The sequence below is a fragment of the Equus quagga genome, chromosome 2 (genome assembly GCF_021613505.1).
Source record: "Equus quagga isolate Etosha38 chromosome 2, UCLA_HA_Equagga_1.0, whole genome shotgun sequence".
NCBI classification, from domain to species: Eukaryota; Metazoa; Chordata; class Mammalia; order Perissodactyla; family Equidae; genus Equus; species Equus quagga.
Window position 1 is genome coordinate 39,619,529 of NC_060268.1, and position 23,906 is coordinate 39,643,434.

At 38.5% G+C, this 23,906-nt stretch overlaps 1 protein-coding gene across 2 annotated transcripts in view; it reads right to left on the bottom strand.

Moving 5' to 3' along the window:
- ZNF106 (zinc finger protein 106) overlaps positions 1-23,906 on the bottom strand; it is a 59,301-nt gene that overhangs the window by 26,665 nt on the left and 8,730 nt on the right. The window contains exons 2-5 of one of the 2 annotated variants that reach the window (XM_046649657.1): positions 15,119-15,204; positions 11,389-11,450; positions 5,415-5,615; positions 352-2,535 (exon numbers count right to left, since the gene is read on the bottom strand). In XM_046649657.1, coding sequence (XP_046505613.1) covers positions 352-2,535; positions 5,415-5,615; positions 11,389-11,450; positions 15,119-15,172 — 2,501 coding nt within the window. In that variant the 5' untranslated portion in view covers positions 15,173-15,204. Of the gene's footprint in view, positions 1-351; positions 2,536-5,414; positions 5,616-11,388; positions 11,454-15,118; positions 15,205-23,906 lie in introns of those variants that run through there. The other variant, XM_046649663.1, reaches the window with a different exon arrangement.

Genomic DNA, 23,906 nt, shown 5'->3' on the forward strand with positions numbered 1-23,906 from the left:
GTTGTACCGCTCATTCAGATCCAGAGAGAGACAGATTTTATAAACATACTTTTTTACGCTGTCACTTTCTAAAACCAAAGTGCTGGATTTCTGATTATTTTTTTCTATGAAGTAGGTGTGCTACTTTTCCCAGAAGCGAGTGTGCTTCTTTTTAACCTGAATTCCCTGGTAGGGAACACTTTATTCCACCTATATAGAGTAGCAGTCCCTCTTTGATATTTAAACCAGACATCTACAATGTATATTTTTGCAAACATTTAATTAAATATAACAAGTAGAATTCTCGTGACTAGGGCCAAGAGTAAGTTTAAAAAAGAGAGAGAGAAATGGACACTGAAAAGAGGCACACACCTGGGTAAGCCTTTGCCTAGCTCTTGCTTTTTCTTGGTTACTTGCTGAATGACCTGTTCCCAGTTGACATTTCTCCGAGACGCATTTAGAATCTGCCGAAGGGTTGGCTTTAGCCCAGACTCCTTCTCTGTCTCACTCTTTCGATGACCACTAATATTGCGAATGCGGCGAGCACTATTGAGGTTTGGCTCTGGCAGGTGTGCTCCAGTTTTGCTCTTCAAACTAATGTGCCGGGTTAGATCTCTCTGGAGCGAGGCAGGAAAGCCAAGCTTACTCAGTTCAGGCAGCAGGGGGCCTGAGGGCTGACCCATATCGCTTTTTTGAAGCTCTGCATCCAAGCTCGTGCTCTCAAAGCCTTCTGTTTCATAAGGTGCATGAGATTTTACGGGGTCATCAGCCTGTGCATCTTCTAGAGAGCTTTTCAACTCTAGCAGTAAGCCGGAGTGTGGACTGGCTGCAGATGTCATTTGTAACTCAGATTCTTTCTGGGGAACTGCCGAATTACATGGGGAAGTGGATAGTTTTCTAGATGTGTTCAGGTTTTGGTCTTCCCCCTCTTTCTCATCAGCAGTGTGAGCACTGCAGGATAAAACTTCTGTAGTTGCAGAACCCAGGGTTCCAATTTTCGTTCCATGCTTTTCCGTGTCAGATATCTCCCCATCACTTTCATCTTGTAATGCGTGTACTTGAAACTCAATCTTCAAAGATCCTTTCTCAGATTCTTCTACATTCCTATCTGCTTTTGCATAGTTCCTGGTCTTTTTAGAAGCGCTGAGAAGTGGATTTTGCAACGATTCATGACACTGTAGCACCTCTTTGGCTTTTTGTAACGTATCACTTAAATTTTCATCAGGTTCCCTTTGACTGCCAAATATACTTTTATTCCCTTTTGAAACATGAGGACCTGAACTTCGCAATTTGGATATGTAAGAAGGACCATGATTGTCTTCCACAGTGGGTTTGTTCAAGGGAGTTGAGTGTTCTCCAGGGAAAAAAGAATTCGTCTTGGTATTTTTTGAGGGATTCTTTAGCTCTTGCTTTTGAGGAACTGATTTAGTGACTGGAATTGGAAGGAGTGGGGATTTTAATGATGGTATCTTATTTAAGTTATGCTCTTGTTCAGGTTTTTCTGTAATGGGGCATTCTCTCGCCACCTCATAGGAAGCAGTGCAGTCAGAAGTGGCTTTGTGATTAAGAGATCCTGTATGTGTTTCTCTTTGAGTTTTCCGCGTTGGGGAATTATTTGTTTCATTGATTTGGGGCTCTTGTGCTCTTGAGTTTGTCAAGCTAAAATCAAACAAAGGCTTATCGATCATTTCTGACTTGTTACCAGTGACTTCTTTCATTCCTGACTGTAAATCCAGAGTCTTCTGGGAAGGGTAAGGAGTCCAGCGACGGAGCTTTTCCCTTGCTACACTGCCATTCTTCCCACCAATTTTGGAAGGTATGGTGTCTGTTTGTTTAGTGGTTTGGCTTTCCAGCTGCTCAAAATTGAAGTCGAGTAAGCCTTCTGAAAGAAATTTATCACTTGTAAATTCTTCAGAAGGACCTCTATATGTGGCAACTGTACCAACTTTGTCATTTTCTTGCCTCTGCCAAGTATATCTCTCTTGATTGTATTTGTTGGACTTAGATTTCTTGTTCCATAGCATAGTCATGTCTTCCATTTGACAGTTAGAATTTCTGTTTCTGCCTGGTTGAAATTTGTCTCCAGGGCCAGTGTAATTCCAACTATTTGTGCTACGTACACTGGATTTCCAGTTTCCGTTACTGCTGTTCACATGCCAACTGGAAAAGCCACCTGTTCCTTCAGAATGCCAACTGGAATTCCTTCCTGTACCACTATGATTCCAATCTACTGTTCCACTATTTGAATGCCAACCACCTCCAGAATTACCATGGTTGTGAAACCAAGTTGAAGAGCCTCCTGCAACACCCTTATGCCACCCGGAACATCCTCTTGGTCCACCACTATTCCTCAAAGAATGTGAAAAGTTGTTTTTCCTAGTATTATTAAAGCCATCTTTCTCCCATTTCCATTCCCGCTGAGGAGGTCCACGATGATGCCAAGCTGGCTGACTGTAGCTCTCTCTGTCTTGGTAAGGGATTCGGTCTTCTCGTCTCCATTGGGGTCGCCTGTCATCAGAGTTTATTTCTTGGCTGCTATTGGAAGGTTCATCTTGTCTGGAAGAAAAACAGTTTTTCATTAGTGATTTAAAGGAATTCTGAGGTTCCCTTTAAAGGTATAACCCACCAAACATCCCCACTACCTCCTTCCCCTGTTACTTAGAAATATATACTAAGAGTCTATTTTTATTTCTAATAGTGGTCACTTTCATATCTTAAATGATATAATTACTTATATTTCATAATTTATTGACTTAGAAATTAATATCTTGTTTCTCTTGTCATACCAGAAATATTAAAAATTTGACACATTTATACTACTTTCCCTTTCCTGACCTTCTTTTTCTCGGCATGTCCTGGGATTTTGCCCCTGTCTACTATGCAGTTGCTATTTTTACATTATGCAGCTTTTTGAAAATAAGAACAATTATGTTGCACAGTGATGGTTAGTTATCACAGTTAATACAATTTAAGTTCAGCTGCTCTTAATATCGTGACTTCAGTTGTTGGTTCTTTCTGAAAAACCCAGTTTCTTAACCTATTTTAAATGGTTAAGATTTTACTTTGCATAATCACTTTCACTAATAAACACTTTCTCAAACACACATTCAATGACTGTTAATGGCAAAAGAAAATTTCATGTATAGTTTCTGTTCCTAAAGGGCTTACAACCTAGCTGAGGAAATACGGTCACAGGCAGGAGCAAAATAGCACTTAAATAAGTGGCACCCACAGTAAGTGCTATAAGGAACTCCATGAGCTAGAGGTTTTTATAAAGAAGCTACAGCTGTTTCAACTATTCATGTTACACAAGGAGCCCAAAGAAATGTGAATAAATTTAAGCAAACACCACAGAATAGGTGTAAAATCATTTTCCTCTACAAACTGCCTATGGTATGGCTAGTACAGTGCTTACCATGTGGTAGGTGCTCAAAAAATTGAGTAACACTAGCTAAAATTTGCTCAGTACCTACTGTCAGGCATTTAATGTTAAGCACTTTATATAGATTATCTCATTTAATTTTCACAACTCTGAAGATTCTTATTATTACTGTTTTTAGATGAGGAAACTGGGGATTAGAGAGATTAAGTATCTTGCATAGAGTAAGACGGCCTGTAAGTGGTATGGCAGAGACCTGAACCTTGCGAGTCTCACTCCAGAGTCTACACTCTTAACCACTAGGCCGTGAGAGACTGAAAACCCCAAAACAAAGTTTCCACAGTTGGGCTCCCTCTGCTGAACTTGACTTAAATCCTAAATTCAACACTGACTTTAAAAGCTTCTTATGTCTATAAGATTTTGGAAACAAACTGAAATTTCTTTTTTCACACGTTAATTTACCTTTAAGTTCAAACATCCACTTACATTATGAATTACAGCCATTTCTAAACAGGAAAGCCTAATTCCCCAAATGACAAGTGCTATTACGCACACTTGCAGGATTTTTGTACCACCATTAACCAAATTGCTTTTATCTTTTGCTTCTAAGTGGTACGCAACTTTTGACATCCAAGAAGATCACTGACTTGCTATACTAACGTGATCCACAAATGGGAGGAGAATTGGGCAACAAATCAGTCACAAGGCAGAATTCCTAGACCACTAAGAATTGGCTGGATCGAGGGGACAAGAGCATGCAGCTAAGCCCACAGCCCAGAAAGAACACTCTAAATTAAAAACCACATGAAGGGAAAAAGAAAAAATCTCATGAAGCAGAAGACTTTCTAAAGAACTCACCAAACAGGCGTATCAGATACTCAACAAATAGTAACTACGATACGAAGGTCTGATTTACTGAGAAGCTCTTCCACCCTCTCACTTAATGTTTAGTCATTTACACAGACAAGTTAACAATGACATAAGTGTGTAAGAACAAAAATAGAAGTTAGTCTCCCAGAGGCTCCAACACCCTAAAACAAGAATAAACTACAGCTCTACTGAAAGCAGTGAGAATGTCATTTGAAGGACTAAACAACTGAGCGATTGAAGACCATGTTGCTACTGACATTTTAAGACTAACACAGTCTCCTTCAAAGACTTGTTCAAAAAACCTCTAGCATATAGGGTAAAAACTACTTCCCCTTTATATTTAAACTTCTAACTAAAAACAAAGCACAGACCAGGTATAACTAGTATTCAAGAAAAATCTTTAAAATCTTTTTTCAGACTTTGAAATGTTTCTCATTAGTCTTAGGACTTGAAAAACTACCCCACCTCATAACTGGTTCTATCTCTCTTTTTTACTCATACCTGAAAATTTCTGCTTCATTAATTAAACTCTTTAGACCACAAATCAGTAAGGCAAAAATACATAAGCCTAATACCTGAATTATGTAGGTCTGAAATTATGTAGCACAAGCTGAAAAACTTACATTGCTCAAGTGATTTTGACACTGTCAAACTTAAAATAAATATAAATTTACTCGATAAATATTTACTGAAGCACTAAATAATAAAGGAATAAATCAAATTTGGTAGAAGCACTATGATAATTCACATGAAGCAAAATATTTTTTCTTAAGGATGTAATGAGAAATACTACATAATATGTTCAAATGAAGTTTATACACTAATACTTTTCCACTAGATAATTTGAATATCAAATAAAAACAATTTATTGGTGTCCAAAAGAATCTGGAAGCAATAAAAACAGTTCTAAACATAGTTATCAACACAGTAAAAATTTCAGATATGCAGCAACTCTAGCTAGCTTTTATGCAGGGACAATACTGAGTTTGTTTTCTTTTAAAGCAGATAGTACAGGAGTTCAAAAAAGGATTCCATCGACCTTTTATGCATAAGATAGCAACTTCAAGCTAAACTTTATAACTAAGGTAAGTTTGAAAACTATAGGCTAGAAAGTATGGAAATGGAAAATGTATTCTCTACCATATTCCATTTCAGAAAGGTTTTAAAAATCAAAATCATTACTCACCGACTTTGTTCTTTCCTTTGTTTTATTAACTGAACGAGCTCCTTGTCAAAATAATCTTCTTCCTCTTCTTCTCCCTTTCCATCATCTTCTCTTTCCTGGGCATCAACGTTATCTTTGTGCAACTGGCCAGAAATGTGCTTTGCATATGCAGAGAGACCCACTTCTGTGACCCCGCACACTCGGCACTCATGACTACTGTCCCTAGGGAAAGAGGGAGATGAGGGACATTCAATTCTCCCCACTGGCATGGCACACTCACCAGATCTGTTATAGTTTCCTCTGAAAGACACTGCACACTTTGGCACAGTGAAAAATCAGTGCTAATCAATTTCAATGCTCCTTTCATCACTTTTAACAAGTTTGTTCATAAGTTATTTTTGAAATGAATTTAAGATTCTTTTCCAGCAATCAAGAGGCAATACACTTCAGAATAACGTAGCTTAGGAGGAGAAATCTTCTTGAATTGCTGTACTTAAAATCTTGCCAGAGGAAACATGGTGAAAGGGGAGGCAGGGCAGGGGGCTCAGAGCAAACGTGAGTTGCTCTGGAGCACACCCATGGTGCCAGCTGCACTCGGAAAACCTGGTGACAGTGCTCACATTTAATCTCTGGCTCAAGAGCTTTCATCCAGTGAAAGTTAAGGGGTGGAGAAAAGAGTAGGCACCGTAGCCAATCCCAACCGGGGAACTAGACTGGAACAGCTGGAGCTCTGCCCGGAATGTGAAGATTCCGGACCCCAGGGCAAATGATAGGAGCAGTCTCAGCAAACTTTTTTGGTCTGGATGATACATGTGATCTACATTCTGCTTCAGAAGAGCTTATTTTAAAGGGAATGGAAAGCATTTCAGTTGTAGGAAGTTGACAGCTGAGCTAGGCAAATGGTTTTTCTCAAGTTTCAGAAAATGCTGTAGTTTAGAGAGAAGCAAAACCACGTTCTTAGTCAAGGAAGAAAATTGGGTGGAATTTTTTTCCTTTTACTTTACACACTTAATGGTAAATCTCACACTTGGCCAGTTTAAGAAGTCAAAGTCTTGAATCAATGTCCAGAGCTGTAGTAGATGAATTATTTAACTGTTTTTTTAACTTCCTGAAATCCCTTGATTGGTTCAGCTGTCTATGCAATCATTGATAAGAAACATCGGAACATCACAGCCACAGTTGTAATGAATGGGCAGTAATATCCATTCAAGAATCCAAATTGCTTTAACTCTGTACCATTTGTCCTGGGTTTATACTAGTGATATTTTTTACTATGCCAACGTATATTTTAAAAATCAGCACAAAAAGACATGCTGTCTTTGATTAGACAGACAGACCCACAGACACACACAAACACACAACACGGCTCCATCTTCCCCTCACATGCTCACATATCTCTACCAAGACATGGCAGAATTCATCATCCATTAACCAGAAGAGACTCTCAAAACTAAGCACTTCATTTACTAGAAGATGGTTTCTGTTACAGATCACCTGAACATTTACTCAAAAAGAAAAAAAACTTATTGAGCAACTATTAAATTCCAGGCACCATGCTAAGAATTTGGTTACAGTTGTCTAGGGTAACAAGGTACAAATAATGCCCAGTAAATTCAAAAAACCAAACCAAACAAAAAACAGTTTTTTACTTTATAAGAATCATGGAAAGCATCTCGGCAAAATGGGAAAAATCTGTAAGTTTTCACCTTTTTTGAACTTTGTAACCTCAAATGCTCTAGATACAATATAGTCTTTGATATTAAGATTTATTTTAATGAGTTCTGACTAGGTTCCCTGAAAATATCATTGCCTGATTACCCTAAATGTCAATATTCTAATTCATTCTAATCCTCCAGAAACTTAAATACAGTATTTTCACTGAGAGTCTTCCACTTACTTACTACATTTATATACTCAAGAATAATCCTCAACTTTCTCCAGTTTACCAGGGATAGTCGCTCTTCTCCCAAGCAATTAAAATTATGGGAGCTCATCCAAAGGGAACATTAATTTGTAACAGAAAACAGGCCTCACCTCACAGCAACACAGAAATAAGTTAAAAATATATAAATATAAATCAATCCGCATTGGGCAGCATCAGAAGAATCTGAAAACTGTCACTACCCTAGAATACATAATTTATGCTATAATAAAAATTTGAATCAACTCAATTTTCTGGTTAGAAAATCTTTTTGGCTTTAAGCTCTCTAAAGCTATGGAACTTGTTTCAGCCCACTCTGCTATCTAAAAACTCACAAAATGCTCAATTATACACTGCAGTGCCAGGGATATGATTCGAAAAGGTATTCTTAAATAAAATCCCTAATTTTACCCTTCTAAAACACAGAGAATTTTTCTCATATCCAAACCATCAAAATCCCTCTCTCTTTAAAGACATAACTGGAAGGTCACATTTGACTTTTTAAAATATTAAGGAATGGAGTGCAAAGCAGACAGTATTTAACTCTGTTAAAAATAAACATCCATAATCATAAACCCACACACTTTGCAACCCCCAAAGCACAAGCATATGTTGGACATGTAACAGACACTCAAAAACAGATTTTTAAGATATTTCTGCTTTCCTTGTAAGAAAGAATACTAACCACAGTTCCAAAGCTATCTGATAGAAAGACATCTCAAGGGATCTTGCCCAGAAGGGTACAGGCAGTCAGTGCAACGTAAAAGTTAACAGTAAAAATGATTTATCAAAAAACAGAAATCTCTAACACTATTCTTATAAATGAAATCTAGTTAAAAAAAAAAAAAAACCAGAGAGATAAGCTTTACAAGAAACTTCAGAAAGAGAGAAGAGAGAATCCACATTTCTCTAGGAAAAAACAAGGTAGGTCAACCACATCTCTTGAAAACTCAAACATGTCTGTTCTGGAGGCAAGTATATTCCCCGTTCCACACACAATACTCACTCACACTTCCTCAACCACATGTTTAAAAAGGCAGTAACAAATGAAATAATATTTTAATGGTGCTGTTTTCTAATTCTTTATCAATAACCACTTAAAATACTTACTACTTTGTATAAATAAAGTAACTGTTGGGGAAAAAAAGTACTGCTTTATTCCTTAACTAATAAAGGCAAAAATTTTCCTCAGGGCGTTTAAAGGAGGACCCAAATTAGCTCCATCCTGTTACCACACAATTTCCTCTCCTGTGTGAAAGGCAAAGCCTTAAGATATTCCATCCATAAGCTTTTCTTTATTAAGCTTGCTCTAACTATACCACAACAGCTGGTCGATAAATAAAGGTTTGTGACTTTTTAATAGCATCTATCTGTAGAAATTACTTACAGCCCACACATCTGAAGAAGTATATTAGGAAAAAATAGGGAAATGCTCCAGATGTCCACAATTGTGAACCAATTAAGACACGTTACTTCTCAATCAAGCTTACACTAAAAAAAACGAAAAAATATGCTCTCCACATTTCTTAACTAGATCACAACCAAACATTACAGTGACAAAATATAAAGAGAACAGAAAGCTTTAACATCAGAAAGCCAGTAATTAAACATGAAATCCAGAGAAAATGATCACAAACTCATGATAGGAAGAAAAAAGAAGAATGGCTGATAACTATTTGTCCCTATGGTACAAACTAGTGATGACAGTTTATCACTATACTAAATGTTGCAGGTAAGTAAATGATTTCTGAGATTTTGTTTTTTATAGTTTTGTCAGCCATCTTTCCTTACTACCTGCTTGCCTTCTCCCTAGTAATTTGTCACAGGCCAGGACACTATATAAAACTTGTTAGCACTGTGTCTAAAATATGAGTAAGTAGGGGGCCAGCCCTGTGGCTGAGTGGTTAAAGTTCCAGTGTTCCACTTTGGCAGTCTGGGTTCGCGGGTTTGGACCTACTCCACTCATCAGCTGTGCTGTGGAGGCATCCCACGCATAAAAATAGAGGAACACTGGCAGAGACGTTAGCTCAGGGCTAATTGTTCTCAAGCGAAAAAAGAGGAGGATTGGCAACAGATATTAGATCAGTGCAAATCTTCCTCATCAATCAATCAATACATACATACATGCATGCATATATAAATACATACACACACATACATAATACATCCATGAATAAATACATACATACATAAATTACATACATACATAAAATATGAGTGAATAAGTACTAAAGTGCTCTCTTCTAAATAAAATGAGTTTGGGTGCTAAAGCTGATATTTATATCATCAGTTCAGAGGCTTCTAATGCTTTCTCCTTATCATTTGACTTTGCCCCAAATAAATGAAAATGGTAGATAAAATCTCCAAAGCACAGTTAAGCTGATGGGTGGGAGGAGAGGAAAAACAAGTTACAGAACAAGACATATATGGCATGTGGTTCAGGTATGTTAATAAGACAAAACAAAATGTGTGTGTACATACAAATATAAATCTATGCATACACTCACAAAGAGGTTTGGGTAGGATATACACCACACTGTTGGCTTTCCTCTAAGAGGGGAGTGGTGGGGGTAGGCGGGTGATAGGGGTGAGAGGGCTTCTACTTTTTTTACTTTTTATGGTTCTGTAATGATTATGAACATGAATCTTAAGTAATTGAAATTTGTTTTTTAAATGTTTTAAATAGCTGATTAGTGATCTTTGAATAAAATAAGGCATTAGTCTTAGAATAAAATGGGCTTCTCACATAATGATTAGATTTCCTGACCTCATTTGTTTGATTTGATTTTATAATATAGTCAGGTAGCAGGTAAACAGCCCAGAAAAAGGTAAATTCCAGAAGGAAATCTGTTGGAAACGGGATTAAGTAATTAAAATAATCTACATATAATCAAATGTTGACTGTATTTACAGGTTTCCAAAGATAATGAGTTAAAGATCATATATATTCAAGGATGAGAAGGGTTCTCCACACTAAATTGGAGTGAAAGCCTCTTTGTACTGGTGCTAAGACCTAACTTTCACATAGTAAAGGGAAAATTCCACTAATATGCCAAAAAGACGCAGAAAGTTTAACAACATATTAATTTGTCCACATAATTTAAAACTGTCTGACCTAAAATACAAATAATTTCAAATAACTTAGGTTAGCATCCTGATGAGAGCTTGTAACTATTATTCCTGCAATAAGATATAATTAATATTTCTCAGTTTCCCAATGTTTCTCTGTTCCATACTGTCTCCAAACTCCAAATTCACAGAAGTCAAAACATCAAAAAAGGAAGCACAGATGGGAAAAGAAAAAAAAAGACGCGGAATATACACAGTTGCAACATAATTTTGTGTGTGGGGGGAAGATTGTCACTGAGCTAACAGCTGTTCCAATCTTCCTCTAATTTACGTGGGACGTTGCCACAGTGTGGCTTGATAAGTTGTGCACAGGTCCGCACCCAGGATCTGAACCGGCAAACCCTGGGCTGCCAAAGCAGAGCCTGTGAACTTAACCACTACGCCACCGGGCTGGCCCCTACACTTCATTTTTTAAAGGTGCTTACTTATTAGATTTTCTTTACTCAAACATCTCAATCTTTACATCACAAAATAGCATTCTTAAAAACTCAAGGTACTTTGACTGTATTTACACTAATGAGATTCAGTGCTAAATAGCAGACTTTGGACTTACACTATTCCAGCAACAGTAAAGGTTCATGGCGTGCAATAATGTAACTCTGCTGAGGCAATAATATGTCCTAGTTGTAACGTCCTAGAGTTGTAAGGCTGGTGTGCAGGAATGAGAAAGCGTACTAATGAGAGAACTAGTTCATCACAACTCATCTTTGTTGTAATCTTCTTGGCAAAAGCTGCTGTGAATTCTACACATTTGAGATGCACAAATATTTATCCTGTTTGAATGCCAAAGAAATCTATTGTACATGTTATTAATTCTAAAAGATAGTTCTATGCCATAAGATAATATTCAGTTATGAAGGATTAGTATAAAATAAGCTGACAGGCATCATCAGCACTCAGATCCCCCCACATTCACAAGATGATGGAAGACAGCCGATCCCATACCTGCCCTTCAGGTTCTCAAGTTCCCTGTGATGCAACATGCTCCGCATGTGTTCGTCCATCTCCTTCAAAATTAAAGAAAGCAGATTAAACTAAGGGGGATAGCTTTGGGGGAAAAAATTCCTCTGTTCCTATTCAGTCAACAATTGGGGCTCAAGCTCCTTGTGTCAAAAGTGTTTGTTGTGGTTTTCTTCTCATTCAATACTGAAATCAGTTCCTTATTAAGTAATTAGCTGTGTTTCTGACATATTTTTAAACAAAGGAATTAAACAAGATCTATTTAAGTGGCTTTCCAAAAAGGATAGAAAGTATATTGTCTTTAGGAGGCAAAAGATTTAAGAATAAACTATGTGGGTTCAATTCTGTCCCAATGTAAAGAATTTACTAATGTTTATTTTTTAAAAACAACACTCTGAAATTACTTAACTTCTCAACTATTTAGTTACTTTTCTTCACACTCCCTTTCTCCACTCAACTGAGAGTTTCTCAAGCCTAAGTTACAATGCTTACTCATGTCTTGGCCAGGGCCTGGCATACAGCTGTCAATATCTGTTGAATGAACAGATGGATACATCAATTCTAGATAGAAGTTATGAACAGAACTTCTCTATGGTTGATGAGGAAGTTTTTTAAACCTGCTTTTAACACAGCTGCTCAATCGTGCCTTCATCTTCACTGCCCACTCCCCCCTAGTTGATTTGTTTGGTTCTAACACAAAGTTTGAAAATTTACTAGGTTCTCCCCTCCCTCCATCTCATCCTTAATTGGAAGAAAATAAAGTCTGCAGAAAGAACTTCCACTTAAAAAACATGCAAAAACACACCTCAAAAAACTCAAAAAGCTGTAAATGTCTATCCCTTTGTCACGCCAAAGTATATATAGCTAACATGCCCTATTAGAGAACGGTTGCTTACACATATAATAAAGGGATACTACAGGTGTTGAGTATGACTTTTAACTGTGCCCTGTGCTTAAGTGCCTCGAACATTTTCTCACTTGAACCGCAAAACACTGCTGAGGGAATAAAATTAACTTCATAGGGACACAAGCATGCAGAGAAGTTGTCATTTCTTCACCAAATATTTATCAAGTGCTTATTATGTGCCAAGTAGGGAGCTAGGCACTGAAGGGATAACTGTGAAAATATTCAGTCTTGCCCTCTCAGAGTCATAGATAATCAAGTGGTGAGACCAGGACTCAAATCCTGGCAGATCTGACACCAAAGCCACTGTTTCAAACACCATGTCACACTGTAAGCATCCAGTGCATTGAGATTTTTCATTACATACAGTTCATTTGTCAAAAAGAGTACAACAACCTATTCTTACTTTATCTACTACAGTGTGACAAACAGGGTTGTGATTCAAAACACTTCCTTTAAATGGCAATTTTACTGAAGATGGCCATCACTTCCTTCCTATCTCTACAAATGACTCATTTGAAGGGGACAGCCTTACAAGTGACCCCCTCTAGCTACAACTGAGTGGCCACTAACTAGAATGAAAAAAATCCATGAACAATACACAACACCTGCTCACATCCCTCTACTTCCTGTTGTTCAATTTTTCCGTGGATTAGATTTACGTATGCCAAATCCCCTTTTCCTGACTTTAAGTGAACTCTGTTTCTTGTGATGAAACCATTCCTGACCAAAACAGTATTCACTGAAATGGGTTTTTCTCTGTAATATAAAAATCAATTCTATATTCTATTTCAGTTATAAAAATGTTATCATTCAAAACTAGTTTTAACATGACTTTGTCTAAAACACTTCACAAATATTTTCCTAAATTTACATGCAAAATTCTCTCTCATTCTGCTCCAAGGAATGAATGCAAATAATGAGACAACTGAGCTTCCAAACAAATTGGGAAAGATCCACAGGCATAGGATTGAAGTAACAGCCCCAAAGGCATACCTGCTCAGCTAACAAAGCTTCCGTTTAGCTCCTTGCATATTCATCAGTACATTTTTAAAAGCAGGGAGAGGAAGGGGGTGGGGGGAAAGGATTTGGTGATTGAACAAATTTGGAAAACCTTGAATAATACAAAAATTTTGTTTTATTATTTTTCCACCCCAGGGCTTCTCAGTCTTTCATAAGATCACCAGCATCAGGATACTCAGGGATGGAGTGCACAGCTTTTTCCCATACTTAAGTTACCTGAGATCCTTTTCTCCTCCCAGTGTATTTGGAGAAACTAGGGTTACACTAGTTTGAGAAACTAGAGGAAAGAATTTCTTCAACATACGTTGTTTATAATCTATCTAAAAATAAGTATCTAAGTTATTCCTTTCACAATTAACCCATTCTGATAATTTCTTAGACCATATTAATCTTAACGCTTGAATCATGCCACGCCCTTGCTTAAAAACCTATACTTGGCTTTCCCTAAGGCAGGAATAGATAATCCCAGCCTTTGATTTAACTTCATTATGATCCATGGAAAAGTAAGAAGAGACGAAAACATGTTTTAAACCAGAGTTGAAAAAATGCCCAAAGGACTTAAAATGGTAAAATTATGAGATATCACAAGATAGGGCTGTGTTCCATGAAAGTCTGAGCCCACAGCTGAGCGTCTGCCCATTCATCTCACATCTTCTGAATTCCCATCTCCCTCCAATCTGAAAGTAGCGACAAGAAATGTTCGTTTATTGAAAATGTGTATTAACCCTGGTCTAAATTTTTAAAACTAGAAAAGCAGGGTTTTTACTTTTAAAAGGTAGTAGGTATATTATTAAACATGATTTTAAAATCTCAACGGATTTTTCCATCACTAACAGAAATCCTAAATAGGAAAAAAAAAAATTCTTCACCCCAGCCTACTGGATGGATCATAATCGCACTCCTCAGCCTGGCATTCAACGCTGTTTATACACTGTCTTCAAATTACAAATTAAAATGCAGTCCCACTATTCCCAAGATAAAACTGTTCTAATCAGATGAGCCTTCCTACTGACTCCTAGAACTGTTATATCCACTCTATCTCGGTATCTTTGTACGTGTTGTTTTCCCACTTAAAATCTCTCTTCTCTGTTTCTTTTAAACCATCTTAGTCCCAAGCATCTTTCAGGGTTCACTCAGACTTCCTGGGCTAACCCAGGATAATCTTCCCTGTTCCCTGAATTTTCAATGCCAATCACTAACAACTTAAAAGCATAAAGAAAAAATTCTTCAGTACTAAGCTGGCAGCACTACATTGAAAGCAAAGGATAAAGACAAGAAAAAGTGAGACAAATCACTTTCCTAAGGTACAGATAAATTCTTTTAGTTCTTAAAAATGTCTGTTTTTCTTAGAGCAACATCCCCACCCTGTGACCATCTAAGGCTATTGTTAATACCATTTCTGCTGAGCTGCACTCTTCACAAGCACAGGCAGAAACAGAACGTAGGTCCATATAATAAATGTATCCTCTACTAATCAGAAAGTCATACTTTATAACCACAAATAAACAGAACTTTAAGGTATTTTCTCTATAACTAGTTACTAACTAAACTTCTCCTTATCATCTACTTTTGAGTATCCTCAAGTTCTGGGTAGAGGTTTAATAATATAGTTAATTACTGGCTTTATGAGACAGTAATGAGAAAGAAACCAGTGGAATGAGACTATGCTTTAGGAAAGAAGCATAAATAAGACATCATTAAAGCTTTTACCCATCTATAAATTCCACATGATGTCTCTGAAAAAATGATCAGTCATTAAGCCTCAGATTCTCCTTCTACTATTATTACCTTTTTTGAGCTGTACACAATGTGGCACAATATGCATTTTCGTTCTCGTACCATAGTGACCAGATCTGAAGCACTCAACGTCACACCTGCAATGAGGAAGTAACATTTAGTAACTTTTTTTCCCAGATATCTTCTAGATTCATCTTAACATAGCCAAAAACACAAGTCTTGCATCTCCCTCACCTCCACCCTGCTCCTCCCCTAGTCTTCCCATCTTAGTAAATGAAAATTCCAACTTTTCAGGTACTCAGGGCAAAAACTTTGGGAGTCATCCTTGGTCCTCTTTCTTACCCCATATCCACCCTCATTAGCAAATCCTGTCAGTTCCACCTTGAAATATATTCAAAATCCAGGTGCTCCTCACTACTTAGCACATCTGTCATCTCACATGGCACTAGCCCACTGACCTGACTCCCTACTTCCACTCTTGTCCTCTTGTAATCTATTCTCAAAACAGGAGCCAAAGATTCTCAGAACAGGATTCTTTTAAAATATAAGTCAGATCATATAACGCCTCTGCTCAGAATCTTCTGTTTGATTCCCATCTCATCACAGAAAATCCAAAGTCCTTTGCCATGAGCTACAAAATCTGTTTCTCACTACCCTGCCTCCATGCCCTACCTGTCTCCCTCTATCACTCCATTCCAGCCACACTGCCCTCCTTGCTATCCCCTGATCACACCAGTGATTCTCCCACCTTAGAGCTTCTATATTTCCTTTTCTCTGTGCCTGGAATACTCTTCCTTAAGATGTCTTTGTGGGGGCTGGCCCTGTGGCCGAGTGGTTAAGTTCGCGCGCTCCACTGCAGGCGACCCAGTGTTTCGTTGGTTCGAATCCTGGGTGCGGACATGGCACTGCTCATCAAACCACGCTGAGGCAGCGTCCCACATGCCACAACTAGAAGGACCCACAGCGAAGAATATACAACTATGTACTGGGCGGCTTTGGGGAGAAAAAGGAAAACATAAAATCTTAAAAAATAAATAAATAAAAAATTTAAAAAAGAAAAAGATGTCTTTGTGGTTCTCACAGCTCACTCTCATGCTGCCTCATCAGAAAGCCCTTGCCTGACCTCCTATAGAATACTGTACTTTCTGCCCCCATTTCCTCTATTTCATTAGCTTGATTAATTTTTCATTTTTTAATAGCACTGTGGTAGATTGTTCCCATAGATGGCATCAACATTATCTCCCACCCCATGTGCTCAATGTGATCTTGTCACCACCACCCATCAAAAGGTGGAGTCTATTTTTCCCTCTCCTTTGACCTGTTTTGACTAATAAAATGTGGTGGAAGTGACAACGTAATTTCTGAGAATGGGCCTTACACACTTGGAACACTCCCTCTTGGCACCCAGCCATCATGCTGTGAGAAGCCAAGCCACAAGAAAAGGCCAAGGGGAAAAGAGCTGAGGCCTGGGCTGAGCACCCAGACAACAACCAGGACCATCCGACAGCCATGCTGGGCAAGGGAGCCACGTCAGGTATTCCAGGCCCAGCTGCTAATTAAGCGACCCCAAGCAAGACCAGTTAAAGAACCATGCAGATGAGCCCCACAGAACTGTAAGAAACAATAAAATAGTTGTAAGCTGCTAAATTTTGGGGTAGTTTGTTACACAGTGAGAGAGATCTGAAACAAGTGTCCTTTACTACCTGACATAGTTTGTATTTACTTGTTATTCTCTATTTCCTTCCATTTAAAATTAAGTTCCGTGATAGAGTGGTTAAGTTAGCACGCTCCACTTCAACAGTCCAGGGTTTCCCCGGTTTGGGTCCTGGGTGCAGACATGGCACCACTCATCAGGCTATGTTGAGGCAGTGTCCCACACAGCACAACCAGAAGGACCTACAACTAGAATATACAACTATGTACTGGGGGACTTTGGGAAGAAGAAGAAGAAAGAAAACAAAAAAAAAGAAGATTGGCATCAGATGTTAGCTCAGGTGCCAACCTTAAAAAAAAAAATTAAGTTCCATCAGAACAGAGACTTTGCATATTTTATTCACTAGTACAGGTCTAGCACTTAGAACAGTGTCTGGCATACTGTCACATTATGGAACTACGATGGGTTACTAAATGGAACTATGTTGGGTTACTAAACACGAGATAGAAAGAGCTAGGTAAATACGGGGGTATGGATTAAGACTAGAAGGTTTCCTATTTTACAGTCCTCTAGCACTAGCCTACTTTCCTTTCGAGTGCCTGCAAAGATGCTCTACATGAGAATTTAATTCCACTCCCCAGCAACATTGTTTTCTCCTCCACACACAACACTGGGCTTTAATACTTGCTTCCTTGTCTGGCTTCCTTCCTTGGGGACTTAAAACTGTGAGTAATGAAGTTATAAACTACCCTAATTTAATCTGTAACTCCTGGACAACGTGGCAGAAGGGCCCATGGGAAGACGCCTAACGCTCCCTGTTCTCCTGGTCACCTGGCAGCTTCCTTGCTACTGCAACCCACTGCAGACCACTAGTGAATGTCTGAAATAATTTTATTCAGCAACAAAGTATGAAACACCAAAACGAGATTACAGGGTAAAATTTTGTACATTTGAGAAAGCTGAACATCAACCAGCTAATAAAACAGACAAATATATCCTTATGGATTAGTACAGTATTATTTATGCTTCCAATATTGCTAATAATGGCCTAAACCTCGAAATTAACATAAATCACTCTGGTGCTAAGTCTTAAAGCATAATTATTCTTTTAATTTCCTTATATCTTAACATATACTTTAAGTTTAATTACTATTTACATGTAATATTTTGTTATTTCATTCAACAAGCATTTATTGAGCACCAAGCACTGTTGTAAGAGTAGGGAAAACAGTGGTAAAGAAGGTATGTCCAGAAATGTTCTTAATACTGCTTCAAGTTATTAGCCATCAAAGCAAAACAGAAACAAAAACTTAGAAGCAATAAAGTCAATGAGAAAGTGTCACTTTCTAGCACAAGCAACAGCACTTATTGTGGAGTTTTTATATATTTACTCAACTGAGAACAAAAGACTAAATACAAACTGTTTCTATTTAAAAAAACCAAAGACATCAACTCCTAGTAAATGGATAAAGAAATAAAGCCACATAAGAAAATATTCTCTATCAACCTTGTAACTAAAGGCTCCTTCTTTTTATTTATTTTTTCCTTTCACAAGCTCCATGGTTTTTTAAAAAGATTTTATTTTTCCTTTTTCTCCCCAAATCCCCCCGGTACATAGTTGTATATTCTTAGTTGTGGGTCCTTCCAGTTGTGGCATGTGGGATGCCACCCCAGCATGGCCTGAGGAGCGGTGCCATGTCCACACCCAGGATCTGAAGTGGCCAAACCCTGGGCCGCTGAAGGCGAGCACACGAACCACTCGGCCAAGGGGCCAGGCCCACAAGCTCCATGTTTCTTTTCTTTTTTTTTTTTTAAGATTTTATTTTTTCCTTTTTCTCCCCAAAGCCCCCCAGTATATAGTTGTATATTCTTCACTGTGGGTCCTTCTAGTTGTGGCATGTGGGACGCTGCCTCAGCATGGTTTGATGAGCAGTGCCATGTCCGCGCCCAGGATTCGAACCAACGAAACACTGGGTCGCCTGTAGTGGAGCGCGCAAACTTAACCACTCAGCCACGGGGCCAGCCCCAAGCTCCATGTTTCTAATCTACATGAATTAAGTACATTCATTTTCACTTTTATAAAAAATCAAAAAGTGTAACTGCTAGCAAAGTATTTAATCAATAAGGAAAACCTAGTATTTAAACACTGAGTTGACAGATTGCAGCCAAGGACAAAGGAATTTTAATTCATACATCCTCGAACTGGGTAAGTATATGATTTCCTCTAAGCTTTCTGAAATACTGAAATTAGCTCACAGCCTTCTAGATTGGAACCATTGCTCTTTAAAGGTCTTAACAAGGATCAGAAGCCAAAGACAGAGAAATCATCCAACTCTGCAATCTCCAAGTGCTTGAGAGGTTACACTACACAAGTAAGCGTAAACAATTCAACCACTCCTCACTTCAGCCACCTTACACTGTCCCCCATATTATTTAAATAGACCTACTATAAGGGCTGGCCCCATGGCCGAGTGGTTAAGTTCGCATGCTCCGCTTTGGCAGCCCAGGGTTTCAGTGGTTGGAATCCTGGGTGTGGACATTGCACCGCTCATCAGGCCATGCTGAGGTGGCACCCCACATGCCACAACCAGAGGGACCCACAACTAGGTACCGGGAGAGGGGGGTTGGGAGAAAAAGGAAAAAAAAAAAACTTTAAAAAAATAAATATACCTACTATGAAATCTTTCCAATTTTCTCCAAATAACTCTGTGAAATATCTGTGATATTTCTTAGTCATAATAGCCTAAAAAATCCTATAATAAATACCTGTTCTCCACATCCTAATTATTATTGTCAATACAATTACCATTCTTCTCCCTTCACCCAACTGCCCTAGTCACTAACGTTTCCTGCTTGACTCCTGCCCCCAACACATAAACAAAGTTCTAAACCCAAGCAGTATGTGAGAATCACTCATATAGCTTATTAATGAAAAGAAATACAGTTGTGCAGGCGGAGTAGAACAACTGCATTAGAATCTGCAGACTCCGTTTTGTACTTCGTTCTGCTTTCCCGTCCTTACACAGAGCAATCACTCACAAGTGACTTAAAGTGGTCAGTAGGACGGCCTTCCAATTAATCACTCTCCTAACACTGCAGTCTATCTCAAACAGCAATGTCAGAATATTTCTCCAAATATTTATTATGTTACTCAAGGCTGAAGAACACTGTTCATGTCACAGAACCTTGACACATTGTCACATTATCCCATTTTACTGTTAAAACAACCTGCAGGGGCCAGCCCCATGGCCAAGTGGTTAAGTTCACACCCTCTGCTTCGGCAGCCCAGGGTTTCATTGGTTCAGATCCTGGACGCGGACATGGCACCACTCATCAGGCCATGCTGAGGTGGCGTCCCACATGCCACAACCAGAGGCACTCACAACTAGAATATACAACTCTGTACTGGGGGCATTTGTGGAGAAAAATTTAAAAAAAAAAAGATTGGCAACAGATGCTAACTCAGGTGCCAATCTTAAAAAAAAAAAAAAAACCCACCTCCAAATCAGCATGAACAGTGTGTCTGATGGCAGGTATATCTACTCTCCCTGAACTTACCATGCGGAAGGGATCTGTCTTTTCAGACACCTCATAACCTTCATTACAATAAACCCAGTAGTACTTAAGGTATTTGAACTTTGACATAATGAAAGCCAACTCAGACTCTGTATGACAATAATATACTGTAAAACACTGAAAAAAAAAAGCTTAATCATTGGTTTGTTGGGAGGTGGGGAGTGGTACTCAGATTCGAATTCCTTTTCTGAATTCCACAGGTAACTTTCTGTGCCTCTACCTTAACCCTGACAGAAAACTAACGGATTTCTGGTAAGCAGGACATGGCAACAGAGAGAAGTATTCAGTGACAGAACAAGTTTTTGCCACCACCCCTAGGTTACCCAGGCGGTTATGGAACAAAGATATGCCTGGCACTTCTGGGAGGTCCTCACTTTGCTGAGTGGAAAGTTCCAAGGCTCCTAGGTATGGCAGGAGTTTTAGCAAGCTGACAATAAAGATCAGGAAGTATTTTGGGGCACATCAAACCATAACTACAATTTTCAAAGGCTTATTCCAGGCAGCTGTCCCATTTGCTATTATTAAGTTCTGGCTGCCTCCTGTTTCCCAAGGCAAGTGATTGGTGGTTTCCTGTATCCAGCATCTTTGACAGAGCATAAGCTCATAAGCATTTTACTCACTAGCATTCCTACTTTTTATATTATCTGCTCTAACATAACACTTAGCAACCACTCTTTATTAGTAAGCACAGGGCTAAAACAAAGACAGGAAGTTAAGGCTGTGACTCAGGAAAAGGCATTAAAGGCCGAGCCTCCAGCAAATGAAGCTGTCCATATTGCCCATCACCAGGCAAGGAGAAGGACAGGGCAGACCGCAGTCTGATTCCTCAACTCAAAATTGGAACTACTGTCAGGTTCCAATTCCTTATTCAATTCTGGAACTTGCCAAGCATTATGTCCTAGAGGACAAAATGACTGACAAACTGGGATAACGTCAATACTAACAAGGTAATAAAAATACTAGCAAAAGTTATCCTCATATAACAGAGTAAGCCACAAGCCAAGACAGCTTGTACAAACACTGTTTTAAAAGTATAACTGGATAGCTTGTTGCACTTACTTAACACTTTAAAAAGTCTGGGGCCAGCCCTGTGGCCTAATGGTTCAAGTTCCACGTGCTCCACTTTGGCGGCCCAGGTTCGCAGGTTCGGATCCCGGGCACAGATTTGCTCCATCCATCAGCCATGCTGTGGAGGCATACCAAAGAGAGGAAGACTGGCACAGATGTTAGCTTGGGGCTAGTCTTCCTCAAGCAAAAAAAAAAAAAGGTGGAGGGTTGGCAATGGATATTAGCTCAGGGTGAATCTTCCTCATCAAAAAAAAAAAGTTTGCATTCCTTATTCAACATATCATTTATATACATATTTCCAAGCAACCCCAAAGATCCACATAGTAATTTAAAATTCTGTGACATGAATTATAATCACTGCAAGCTAACGAGTGAGCCTAGGTAACTGCCCAATATTCTCCTCAAAAAGCTTTGTTGTTCTTGCTTCTTGCTGCTAACAGTTCAATAATCTTCATCCAATTTGTACGACTATAACAGGAATCATCTTCATTACTGCTTCTTTTCACAGACTCTCTTAAGTTCATGGTTGACTACACCACAGTAATGGTGAAATACAGTAAAGCATTTACTTTAGCAGTTTAATTGACATCAACAGTTTTCTGAATGCCTGTGTCCTTTATTTAAAAAACTATTAAGTCTCTGGAAAGTCACTATATATTTCATTGGATTTAAGGGAGGAACTTACGTGCTGCTGAAGTAGTAGTATTTGCAAATCCTGGAATTTGCAAAGATCTTCAACGTATCCTTGTAAACGTCAAAAGTCTAATGTTTACTAAAAGCTCACATACATGCCGTACATTTGGCAGTGATATAACCAAACAGCTCAGCAAGCACGTAGTAAAAAAACATGCTTAACAAAATTTGCTGTTCAAAAGTTTAGCATTCCAACAGCTTGAAAAAGGTCCCAGGGCTCAAATTTACCTTGAAATTACCAGCCTAAAAAGAATAGCTATATAATATCCTCCTAAGTGGTCTCAGTATAGTACCCGCTCTCAAACTACTCTCAGGTAATCCTGAGCTTCCCTAATTCCTTATACTGCAGCAGCAGTAATCTCTTTAAAACGTAAATCTGAATGTAATATTCTCTTGATTTTTCTCCCTATGTTATATTTTGGAAAATTTCAAACACAGAAATAGGAAAAGAATTTTTTTTTTCCTTTTTCTCCCAAAGCTCTCCGGCACATAGTTGTGTACTTTTAGCTGCGGGTCCTTCTAGTTGTGGCATGTGGGATGTCATCTCAGCATGGCTTGATGAGCGGTGCCATGTCCGCATCCAGGATTCGAACTGGCGAAACCCTGGGCCGCTGAAGCGGAGCTCTCAAACTTAACCACTCAGTCACGGGGCCGGCCCCCCTGGGAAAAGAATTTTATAGTGAATATCCCACACTCAATTTCTTACATACCCCTACAGCTACCACCTGAATTCTACCATTAACTTTTACTATACTTGCTTCATCAGATACTTATCCATCTATCCTTGGTCACCTAGTCATGATGCATTATGATTTGTTAATTTTTTGCCTAGAATTTTTGGAGTCTATGTTTACATAAGGCACACTGTTTTACAATTTTTTTTAAAAATCTGCAACGTCTTTATCAGGTTTTGGTCATCAGAATTATGCTGGCCTTGTGAAATGAGTTTGGAAGTGTTTCCCCTTTGTTTTATGAAAGTTTATACAAGACTCATGTTACTTCTTTAAACAGTTGATAGAATTCATCAGTGAAACCACTGTGGCCCTGAATTTTGTGGGATGGGTTTTTTTTTAATCATTAATTCCATTTCTTTAATATAAGCTTATTCAGATTTCAACTTGTGAGCATTTTAGTACACTGACATTTTCAAGAAACTGTCCATTTATATTGTCAAATTTGTTGGCATAAAAATGTTTATAATATCTCATTATCCTATAGGGTCTGTAGTGATAAATTCCCTTCATTGCTGACACTAGTAATTTGTGTTCTGTTTTTCATTACCAGTCTATCTACAGGTTTATCAATACTGTTGATCTTTTCAAAGAACCAACTTCTGGCTTTGTAATTTTGTCTACTGTTTGCCTTTTTCTATTTCATTGACTTCTTCTGTCATCTTTAGTATTTCTTTTTTTCTTTTTTTAAAGATGGGCACCTGAGCTAACATCTGTTGCCAATCTTTTTTGTTTTTTTCTTCTCTCCAAAGCCCCCCGTACATAGCTGTATATTCTAGTCATAGGTCCTTCTGGTTCTGCTATGTGGGATGCTGCCTCAGCATGACCTGACGAGCGGTGCTAGGTCTGCACCCAGGATCCGAACTGGTGAAACCCTGGGCTGCCAAAGCAGAGTGTGCAAACTTAACCACTCAGCCAGAGGGCTGGCCCCTCATCTTTATTATTTCTTTACTTCTAACTACTGAGTTTATTTTGCTCTTCATTTAACAGCTTCTTAAGGCAGAACTTTAGGTCACTGCCTTTAGACCTTTCTTTTCTAAAATAGGTATTTAAAGCTATAAAGTTCCCTTTAGACACTGCATTAGCTGCATCCTACAAAAATTTTTTAGGGGCCAGC